Below are 12,579 nucleotides of genomic sequence, written 5' to 3'. Positions count from 1 at the left end.
TTTTATAAGGTTGAAGCCCTTTAAGCTCTCAGCACTTCCACTTTAACAATTTACATCTGCAATAATCTAATAACACTCATCAATTACAATGGATTATTTAAAGTTCTAGAACCCACTGGCAAAGCCAGCAAAGAAAAGGTAAAAGCCACAGCATTTTCCCTACCTTGCCCCATTGAATCTAAATTGGTGGCAATTTTATTCTCTTTGAGAAGACCCATGCTGGCAACATGTACTAGGGAGCCACAAGGAACTCGTGCTTATTCTTTGGCCAAATAAAATAAAATGCTTAAAGCCACTGAGCTGTACACTTGAAAACAGTTAAATTGGCAAATTGTATACATTAATAAGAACAAATATATACTTTTTTTAAATGAGAAATCTTTCCAGTGATTACTGGAAAGTCCTGGAAATTACATCATATGATCATGTGGCCAGGAAGCCAGAAGTCGGATAGACACAGAACAGTGTTGGATTAAGGGGCAATAAGGACAAGTGAAATAAATACCATAGAATGTGTTGAATTCCTCTCAACATTATAAAAAGAAAACACATCTTAATTTCAATAAGGGTTGAAAATTGCTTTGAATGCCTATATCCATAGAAGTACTACACCAAATAGATGGCTTCAATAAAACAAATTTACAGGAAATAAATTTATTGAAAGTAAAATTGGTTAAAGTTATTACAATATACAATTCTATACAAACAAGTTTAGGTTTATAGTAAACTATAAATTCTTGTTTTTGAAGGAGAGGCATTTAAAAATGATAATTATGTCCCCAAGCCATTTACCTTATCTTAAAAACATTTTTCCTCCCAAATTATCAAAAGGCATCTGTCTATAAGAAATTCAACTAGAATAATAATCATTTCCATTTTCAAAGTTAAAAAGATATGAGATTTGTCTATATTTAATAGAAAAATAGTAGTGTAAAATATTTTACCTTCACAATTATTATGAAATAATATTTAGACTCAATGTCTTCTTAGTTTTTCTTACCACCCAGAATTATTTCATATTTTTCAGATTTATGTTATTTTTATAGAAAAATACAGCAACTAGAAAAAAAATAGCTACTCAAACTTTTCCTATTGCTTTTAGAAAAAATCATGTGCTACTTTTTAAGTGATATTTGCAAATATGAATTATTTTATTTCTGATGTATACATTGAATCTTTTTCCCTACCAAAAGTACACTTATATTTATATGATAAATTATTTTCCCATCAAACTAAGATCCATACTTTAGCTAAATATTTTAGTCCCTCTTAAGTAGGTAGACGTATTGTTTGTTTTACAGCAAATACTCAAATTTTCACAGTCCCAAGATCTAAGTTTTGCTTTTGACGACAATTTTCATTTTACTGCAGAATTGAGAGTATGACTTCTTGTCATGTTCTGCTGATATTGCAAAGAGAAATAGGTTACAGAATAGTTTTTCCTATTCCCTGAAAAAGAGAAACCCATTAGTTGATATTTTTCCCCCAAAGCTATACGGATTTTGTTGTATGTAGACTTTTTATTCAATTTTCTATTGAAAAATTGCCATACACACACACACACACACACACACACACACACATGCACATACACACAAATATGTTAAATATTAGGTTTGATCCTTTGTTTAAAACTTTTATTTATGGTTCTGTTATCCATTGTAAATTTTTGCATTAGTCTTGCTTCTTCCAATATGACAGTTTTTTAAAATTCATTAGTTTTGATATGCATGCACATACTTAAGAATATTATTTACAGCATTTCTTCAGGTTTCATATACACACATTTTGGAATGATTAAACAGTTTTGTCAATTTCAGCTAGAATTGGCACTTGATTGTATGAACCCTTTCGAGAAGAGAAAGTATATGCTGATACAATAAACACTCATTTCTTTGTAAGGAATCTTTCAAGTAATTAAAAAATATGACTTAATATGCTTTTCTGGATGATATTTTCTTCTACCAAAAATAATTTTCCAAATATGGTATTTCTATGCACTAAGTATCTATAAGTTTTAATTTTAAGTAAAAATCTAATTTTTAATGTCATGTCACAAAGTATCCATTTTATATTCTATAAATTTGATGTTTCACTACCATGATTGTTATGACAGACAATAAATTCATACACAAAAAACTAGAGCTATACTTTGAAATTTGTCATATAGAATGGACATTTATGCAATAGAACTACTGAATTCTTCATAACCCTGTTGACTTAAAATTGTAACTAGTTATCTGTAGTAATTCTATAACAATCATGAAACATATCTATGTAAGTAATTTTTTCCTGCTCCCTTGGATTTTAATATATTATTTACTGCCAAAATTAATTATCTGATGCCTACTCTATTAAGAACTGTCCTGGCTCATTTGGTTTGTTTCCTTCTTCCAATAATAGTATTTGTGAATGAGTGCATGCATGTTTTAGTCCTGTAAATTCAACTACTTCTTAATAAAATACTGTGTCTAAAAACTTAATTATAGGTTTCTTGGGCTGGAGTTGTGGCTCAGAGATAGAGTGCTTGCCTAGCATGCGTGAGGCACTAGGTTTGATCCTCCGCACCACATAAAAAAATAAATAAATAAAGATATTGTTTAAGTAAAAACATATATATATATATTTTTTCTTACAATGAGTGTACTACCAGCAAAAGGGAAGGATTATTGTAGCTTGTAGTTTAGACCTTTATATGGTGTAAACATTTTTTATTAGTTTATTTGTTCTTTTTAGGTATACATGGTAGTAAAGTGTATTTTGAAATATTATACAAACATGGAGTATAACTTATTATAATTAGGATCCCATTCGGATATTTAGTACAATCTTTATTGAAGCGGTTAAGTTAATCATAATACCAGAAGGTCTGAGACCTAAAATAGCAAATTGGTTGTTCAGCTAAATTTGCCATTATATAGAACTGGCTTGTCATAGAATATTAGGACTGGCAGGGAAAGCAGTTTGGTCTCACACACATTCTTTATCTCTAGCATTGTTTTAAGAAGTTCATTTAACCACTGCAGAAATACTTCTAGAGATGATGCATGTACAACAGCTCATTCCAATGTAAAAAGTTCTAATTTTAGAAAATTCTTCTTTATGTTGAACATAATCTAACTTCAAACCCCTAATTCTAATATCTGAAACAACTCAGACTTGATATGCTTTCTGTTCTGGAACTTCATATATTTAAATACAGCTAGCAAGTCATTTTTGCTTTAGCCATACTTCTTCCAAAGACCTGTGCTCCAGATCCTTTTGACAAAATATCATGTTCATAAATGTACACAGTATCCTATGTGAGTTCTGAAGGGTACAGAACTCAGTAAAACAGAATCAAACTCAAGTAAATATCTACATAAGAAGTACATTGTTTCGCATTTTATATAAGTTCTGTGCTATCACTTATTTATATAGAAATTCTACTTAGTTAAAAAAGAAAGAAAAAATTTTCAAATAACTCACTTAAAAAAAAAAAAGTGGTACTGGGGAGTAAATCCTGGGCCTTGCACATGCTAAGCAGGTACCTAGCTGAGTTATACCCAAGTCTATGAATGGATTTCTCTTAATGAGTTCTTCTCTATATCTACATAATTAATTTTAACCTAACCCACAAATTTATATTTCAATATTGTGTTAGTTTAATACACTAGTTCAACATCCTGAAAAAAAGTTGTTTTTAGAAGCTATTTCTTCCTCTCAATTTTGCCAGTGAATCACCCTCTTTAGGGAAATGGTACAGACAGAAAGCAATTATGCTATTAGGCATGATTTGTTTTTTCTTTTCTTTCTTTCTTTTTTTTTTTTTTAGTGTAACTGCACTCAAAAATAATAGCTCATGTTTTCTAGTTTTTGCTTCTTGCTTATAATAATAAAAAATGTGGTGCTCTGGTATTACATTAAATAAATGATTAGACCATTACCCTTCAAAGATGTACAGGGGTAAAAGAAGGGCAGAAATAAGAAGTTAAGAGTTGCATATAAAATTATACAGCTAGTATCATTGTATCTTCCCTGAGCAGAGTCTTCCCTTGTCTTTTCTTTCTTTATGTTCTGAATATATTGAAAACTATTTTTTATTCTTTTGTCTTTTTAACTATATTCTCACAACTTTTACACCACACTATTATGATGTTTTCTTTTATAAACACTCATTTTGTAAATAGTTTTACCTAGTAATATTATAATGGCTTTTAAGGTTTACAATTATATTAGACTAGTTTTCATTATCTCAAATCTAAAGTACCACATAAGTTGCTATTTTTGATAATTACCTACCTTGTAACTTACAGGCAGGTCCTGACAATCCTGAGAACATCCACTGACTTTCTTACTCAAACATTCATTTATATGGCAGTTTCTCTCATCTGAACCATCGCCACAGTCATCCTTATTGTCACAAAGACCTCCGCTGGGAATGCACCTGCCATTTTTGCACATAAAAAATGAACTGTTGCATGACTGTTCTGGAAAAAGAAAATAAAACAAATGGAACATAAAGGGCATGCCTTTTTTATACTATAGTTGGTGAAAATATTCACAAATATAATAACTTATCTGTCAAATTATAATAAATATATTTACACTTAAAATACTCTATAGTCAGTGAAATATTTTATACATAAAATGTGGAAAACCAAGGGCAAACTGTATGCTGATGTTTCACACATACTGAAAATGTTGCTTTACTATGAAAATTAGCAATCAAAATAAGCACCTACGATAAAACTAATGGACTATCTGTCTCATTTGAATTGTGAAGAATGAGTTCAAAAGCATAATGATAGTTTGACATTTCCCTCAAGCTATAGATCTCTGAGAAATTATGTCTCTAAAAATTAAGAATATAGAATAGGTAGACATTTCTAAATACTTTTTCTTCCAGAATATATAACATTGACATTTTAAGTCAGGGCATAAAAAAGGACATTGATGGTGAATGATAGTTGTTCCAAATATAGCGATGGAAAGGAGCTCAAATTTTGCAGTTACTCATAACCAGATGACTTGGGCATTATTTCTCTTATCATACATGTATAAAGAAGTCTATTAACATATAAACTTCATGAAAAAATTGTTTATTAATTAAAGTTTATTCTAAAATATATGGCTATATATTCATCTTTAGAATAGTAATAGGGAAGAGTGGCTAATATGTTTACATTTCTGTGCAAATGACATGCAACTTATTTCATTTTGTCTAGGTGTGAATAATAAACTACTTCTCAGTAAATATTTTTAATGATTTGAATTTTCAAATTTTTGTATACATTTATTTATTTATGTAGTTATTTTTATGTGGTGCTGAGGATTGAACCCAGGGCCTCACATGTGCTAGGCGAGTGACCTACCACTGAGCTACAACCCCAGCCCTCAAATTTTTTAATTGACTCATAATGTGCAAGTTTATAAGTACTGTTGAAAAATATGATAACTTCATTAAATCCAGAACACTTATATATTTGAATTTTCAAAATAGGTCCATGTAGGAAAACTACATTCATATAAATTCTTTTTAAATATTCATTTTGGAGGGCAAGGGGATAGGGTATGTATCCATGAGAATCATTGCCTCAAATCTTCATAGTTTGAGCATATATTTAAATTTTAAAACAGCCTCAGAATGTAGTTGGTTACTAGGATCCTATATGGTATCACTAGAGATATCACATGCTTAATAATTTAAATTTTCTTTCATTGAATACTATACTAGATAGATAATCACTCATAGTTCTGCCATTAAGAATAACCTTTGGAATAAACATAGCATTATATATTTTTGTACCTGCACTTCTACACTTTGGATTTAAAGGTGCTTCATCAGAATGGTCAGGACAGTCAAAGTCCCCATCACATTGCCACTGAGTGTTTAAAAGACATCGCCCATCAGCACAACGAAATTCTTCAGTACTACACTCTCGGTATCCTAGAGAACAAGAAATAAGCAGTCTGAATAATTGTGAAAAATATTTTAACAATAAATAGTAATGAAAATTTTATTCCCTCAAACGCACAGCATACTTAATTAATCACAAGTTTACCCATGCCTTCTATGGGAAATATTTTTCATTTATTTCTGTTGTAATGGTCACAGTTGTAAGAGATACCTTGTGGTTTGGAAGTAAGTTAAGGTCCAGAAAATAAAGTTGGGAGAAAGGTTCTCTGATTAGTAGATGAGCTAACATGAATGTAACACACATGATTACACCATCTTCCTTCACCTATTTTCTATATCCTAGGGATTTGTCTTAGAATGGAAAACAAAAACGAAATCATTAGAAATTTTCTTCAAAACCAAACTTGGTTAGGTTAGCTATGGTGCCAGAAAATATAAAAGGACTGATTCTGTGCTACAGCACTAGTTCTCAGAAAACTGTAATGTTTATTTTTGTGAAGAAGCAAAATGTAAAGAAACTGTTTAAATGGAAAAAAAAAAAAACTTGATTCTTAGAGAAAAAAGAAAAAATAACTATTATAATTACCCTATATATTAATTCTTAAAGTCACTTAAAAAGTTTTGTTCAATTTACAAATGAGCTCATCACCTGTTAACATTTGTATCTACGCCTGTTATTAAGTAAGGCCTATTCTGTTTTTTCTTTAAATTTTTTTTTCATAGTTGTAGATGGACACAATGCCTTTATTTTATTTGTTATGTGGTGCTAAGGACCAAACCCAGTACCTCAACCTGCTAGACAAGCGCTCTGACAACTGTACCACAACCCCCACCCCAATTCTGTTTTTAATATTAAATTTTAGAATGGATATTTCCCTCTGTCACTTTTATTAAAACTAGTCACTTCTCTTAAAACTTTCTGATAAATCTGGGAAAATATGACAAAAAAGAATAAATTTCCACTGAAAAATAGTTCGGTAATGAGTATCTATTTGCAAAGCTTATAATCTTGGGAAGGCATAATTAAAAATATCTATAGCTTCCATAATATTTCTTCCCTCTCATCCCTCTTCACTAGTTTCTTCTCCTTAGTTGACAAATATATACAAGTCTTACCCAGTCCAATAACAATGAAAGTTTCTCTATATACTCCTTAGTACACATTCTCTATTTTCCTGTACTACCCAATTTTGCCTCCACGGATTCTCCCCCAGTTCATCTTTAATCAAGCAACAACTCACTTCTCTAACATCTAGATCTGAAATTCTTCTTGAAGTGAATATACAGCAAATGGAAGGGTCAAATTCAAAGGTGTCTCAAAATTTGACACGGCTTTTCTGCAGCATTTGATGCTGTTGACCATACTTCCTTGGAAATACCTTCTTGGTTTAATGTATATAATCCTCTCTCCTGGCCTTCTTTCCAAATATGCTTTTGCTGTTCCCTTCTTTTCTCTTTCTCTAGGAAGTCCTCTGGTGTTCTCCCCTAACATAATGCAGGTGAAGCCCTGGCTACAGTTTATGGTTTATTATTATCTATTATCCACATTGTCTGGTTTTCTCATTTTATGTATAGCTTGAATGTCACCTTTATGCTGATGACCATCAAATCAACATTACTGATTCTTATTTAGAATTATATTTTCACTAACTGTGTAGCTATATATGATTGCCTAATTAATGCTACATATTTAAAAATATTCAAAATAAATTCTTTACTATATCTCTGCTCCTGCATCAGAAAAACTGGACCTCAACCTCCCATGTTCCAAAGCTTATTAATAGCAAAATCATCCCAAGTTACCCAAGCAAAAAAGTTCTCAATTATCCCCCACCTTCAATAATGTATCAACTCTGACACCATCCACACCTTCTATTCTACCATTTTTTATCTGGTCCTCAACCATAGTGTTAACCAGGAGAACTATTTCAGGAATGTGCTAACTATTTTATTTTCCTTCATGATTCTCCTCTGGCAATATTTTCTTACATCTGCTGAAAAAGATGGATCTAGAACCTATATTTGACTGTGACTTTCTATTCCGTTGTTTCAAAATGTGTGCTGGCCTCAGAAGTAAAATAACTGAATACAAATGATGTAAAGTAAGATGTCATACTTTTTCCAATCAAGCTCCAATTGAACTTCTTAATGTCAGCTTAGCCACACAGAAGATTAATGGCTATTCCTTAATCACATCAACTTACAGGTTTTTATATATACAACTAGCATTTACCATGTGCCTAGAACTGTTCTACACGCTCAACACATATTAACTCAAATTTTTTATTGGCTGTGTAAGTTAAACATTATTAATATACATATATTATAAATGAGTAAACTGAGATACAGTAAAGTAAAGCATTTTCTCAAGGTCACACGCTAATAAGTGGTAGACTCAGGAATCCAGGCTATCCGGCAAAAAGATCCATGCAATTAACCACCATGTAACACTCCTTATAATCTAAATATGATTTTTTCCAACAAACATGCTTTGTTCATATTCTTTAGTGCTTCCTTCAAGAATTATTTTATTGAGCTGGAAACATGAGCATATGCTTTTAATTCCAGTGAAACTGAGGCTGACACAAGAGGACTGAAACTTTAAGGCCAGTTTAGCAATAGAAAAACCCTCAGCAACTTAGGGAGACCCTGTCTTAAAATTAAAAAAAAAAATACTTTAAGACTATGGATATAGCTCAGGGATACGGCACCCGTGGGTTAAAAATTATAAGAAAATATTATTTTCTCACCTCTGATCCCATGTACTGGTGTTCTTATTCTTATTTGACAAAGAATATAGAGCAAAGGAGAGGAAGGTGAAGGGAGGAGGAATGGGGTAGGAAAGATGGTGGAATGAGTTGGACATCATTACATTAAGTACATGTGTGAAGAAAGGAATAGTGTGAAAATACTTTGTATACAACCAGAGACTTGAACAATTGTGCTCTATATGTGTAATATGAAATAAATTGCATTCTGCTGTCATATATAACAAATTAGAATAAATAAATAATTTAATTTTTAAAAGAATGTTATTATATTGTCTGTCTGATGTCCTTGTTTGTGAATTCGTTAAGTGGAAAACTATGTCTCATTCATCTCCTTATCAACAAATATGTCTAGAAGAGAGGAGATATTCAATCAGAAATAACTCTGCTTTCAATTTATTCCTTGAGTTATAATGTACCATTTTAAAAAATCACATTGAATGCATGACTTAATGGTGAAAAGATCATAAAAATTGATATCCATTGATTTCCGAGTGATTCCTTTCAAAGACCAAGGTTTTAGACACTGCATAGTGAGAACACAGGAGTGCACTAAATTTACTACCTTCTATATATAAAGTCCATAGATTTGCATTATATATATTTATTCATGCATATGTATTTAAATATTTTACAGAAACAGTAGAGGCACATGCGATTTCAACTTTAACTGGGCATTTTAATACTGATTTTATCATGTAATTATATACATGCATATATTATACATAATCGTTAAACAAATATGTGTGTAAAGATAAATTTCGTAGAAATATTAAATATCAACAAATGAGACACATGTAGAAATACAACGTGGAGGAAAATGTTAAGTAACAAGCCTTTTCTGACAATGCTAAATTGCATTATTTTCTCACTCAAATACCTGATCTGGCTGTAACACTGAACAACCCAGCCAAGTATTGTACAAAACACTTCAAAATACAATAAAACAGAGACATTTTTATAGAGATTTTCCAACATGGTCACTGAGTGTTATGAGTATGCTACAAGTGGACATGAATTCTAAATGCACGTAAAATTTTACTTGAGCTTAAAGAAGTTACTTGTGGTGCCACTAGGTATTACTAAATATATTGGTCATTAGTATCATTAAGAAAAGTGTTAGAGAGAGAGAGAGAGGGAGGGAGGAAGAGAGAGAGGGAGGGAGGGAGGGAAGGAAGGAGGGAGGGGAAGGGAGGAAGGAAGGAAGGAGTGTTTGATTTTGATTTGTGCAAACGCAGGTTCTTCTATAAAGGCTTTCTGCCTGAGATCCTCCTCTTTGGGAGCTGGATGTACTCACCACACTGCAGGGACTCATCAGAGCCATCCCCACAGTCATCATCATGGTCGCACAGGAACTGTTTGGGAATGCACACTTTATTATGACACATGAAGGTGTTCTCATCACATGTGTTATTGGGAGCTAAGAAAGACATCACGAAATATAGAGTTAATGCAGCATATATTGTATCATCTCACATATTAGAAATTTAGAAATGGAATAAAATTATACCTAATAATTCATAGTTATTTAGAAAAAAATATAATTTTGCTTAATTTCCAATATATCAAATTAGTTAACAATGGCATGTATGTAGTAGAATGTATTCATATGTAATACATTCTATGTATATATTTCAAAGTTTTAGTATTAATAAATTCTACTCTCAATCCAGAGTGCCCCTGAAATTTGAGGCCATGTGGCAGTTGGTAAGTTTTTTAAGAATGAATTCAAATATTTGTGTGTCAGAAAAAACTTGGCTAATAACATGGGTGGGTCTTTTCTCTCCTCACGCTTGCAGTCATGCTGGTTACATGATAAAAGTGTTACTTCCTTGTTCAGAAGTAGAACTGAAAAGATCACCAAGTGGTAATGTTTATGACAGAAGTAAAAAGTAAACAAAGAGAGTAGAGGAAGTTATTGTTTTTAAAAAGAAAATATGCCTTTTAGGTAAGTGCAAGTATGGGGTATTAAATTTGGTGTGTAAGATCTCTGATGTAATGAACCCCATTGTAACCACCACAGAAAATTAAAAAAATTGACCCATGAAATGGAACATTGATCCTTTGAGAATACTAATCCTTGAATGTAATGCTCCAGCAAGTCCCTAACCAGTGGTGGATCCAAATGTAAAATAAAGCATGTGCACAGGACATAAACTTTAATACTATACTCATATAATCATAGAAGACTTGAAAGGATCATTTAACTTTTTCAGTAATCTTATATTTAAAAGATAAAGACTATGGTAGGATTCAAAGTTTAGGACACTTCAAGTGTCAATAATTACTGTATATTATTGTAGAATGCTGAAAAGAATAATGGTTTGCAGAAAGTGGCTCTGCCAATTGGATTTGTATCCTCAAGGAAGCTATCTACCTTCTTGGGACATCTGTTTCGTTATCTGTTTAATGAGGATAATAAAATCTGTCTGGTAAATTTCTCATAAGGACTAGATATAGTACGTGAAGCAGATCTTCTCATGTCAGATATTCAATGAATTCCCATGTGCTCTTTAAATTCCTACCTATATAGTAATTATTTTTGGCAGATCCCCAAAAACACTTGATGGTAATGTTATGGGAATTCATTAATGTAAATAAAAACCACCTATCACAACAACTGAAATATAATGGACGCTGGAAGCAATTTAGTACCTGCCATTTTCCCCCCTCCTAGCCTACGCATTTTCCTTTCCATGCAAGAGCCCTCTCTTTGTCCTTTGAGACTTAGACAACATTATCACTTTTTCTTGAAACATTTCCATGACACTTCCAGGACTCTGACATAATATTTCGTTGTGGTGACCCTGTATCTTTGACACACAACATTCTCATTCTTAAGGTATTATAGTTATTCATTCACATGCTTATCAGTCCTTCATCCTCAGGCAGCTTCAGACTACATGAACCAAGCAATCTCTGCTTTCATCTTAGTAATTACTGAAATAGAGCCACGAGTAGGTAAAACACAAAGGGTTATTTGAATGTAATCAAGTATAATTTACTTTCAATAAATTTAATTTTTAAAACTATAAAGAAGTCACATAGGAATGACATTAATACCAAAGGACAAGTTAGCATTAATAATAACACCTCTAACTCTGAACTGTGTGACAGTTTTTATAACTCAAGTGAATTATGCCAATTCTAACACATGCATCCTTCTTTAAAACAGTGAGCTACAGTGACTTCTTTGGCATTAACACTTGCAGGTCACTTGAGTGCAATTTGCTACATTTTAGCATAATTTACTTAATAGTACCCATGTGGTCCAAAAGTGTTAATATGCTTCCCAGAGTGTTAACTTGCTACAATAGCAACAACATACTGGGACCATCTGGATCCCTGAATTGATGCTTAAACCTTTATTATGTAGCCCTCTGTGGCCCCATCGACCTTTATAGACACACATATCAGTTTCAAGATCAAAGTGAATTATTCTACAACAATAGCAGAAGTTCTGTGCAAATAGGCCTATCTCAAAGTTTTCGTTTTCTTTTGTGCTTCAACTGTCCCAGATGTACACACACACTTACATTAAGGCTTCAAATACAATGTTTTAAAGACATGGAAATAGGCCATTTGTGAGATGATTGGCAGAATATACGCTGAGGAGCAGAATTTGCAGAACTATTTCTGATAAATTGCTCAGCTCAACAGACCCCCTGTGTGACCTTGGGGTCTACAATCAAATATTCAGTCCCTTTATCCTCCTGACCATGCAAAGGAACTTATCTAAATTTTTACTATTGAGAAATTCTCTGAAAATTTCCTGAGGTGACTTAGAATCAGAAACTTAGTAAATTGTCTGACCTCCAAAGGTGGTCCTATGATCCCTAGCTTCATTCAGCTATATCCATACTATTTCTACCCGACCCAGGGGTTAATACCCTATTTGTAGCACTAATAGGT

General features: G+C 32.2%; 1 protein-coding gene across 1 annotated transcript in view; it reads right to left on the bottom strand.

The window, feature by feature from the left end:
- Lrp1b (LDL receptor related protein 1B) overlaps positions 1-12,579 on the bottom strand; it is a 1,514,976-nt gene that overhangs the window by 248,118 nt on the left and 1,254,279 nt on the right. Inside the window, exons 53-55 of the mRNA XM_071619306.1 lie at positions 9,965-10,087; positions 5,789-5,929; positions 4,282-4,469 (exon numbers count right to left, since the gene is read on the bottom strand). Coding sequence (XP_071475407.1) covers positions 4,282-4,469; positions 5,789-5,929; positions 9,965-10,087 — 452 coding nt within the window. The remainder of the gene's footprint in view (positions 1-4,281; positions 4,470-5,788; positions 5,930-9,964; positions 10,088-12,579) is intronic.

This window comes from Marmota flaviventris, chromosome 11, assembly GCF_047511675.1.
Source record: "Marmota flaviventris isolate mMarFla1 chromosome 11, mMarFla1.hap1, whole genome shotgun sequence".
NCBI lineage: Eukaryota > Metazoa > Chordata > Mammalia > Rodentia > Sciuridae > Marmota > Marmota flaviventris.
The sequence above is the reverse complement of the archived record's forward strand: the minus strand, read 5'-3'. Positions and strand labels throughout refer to the sequence as shown.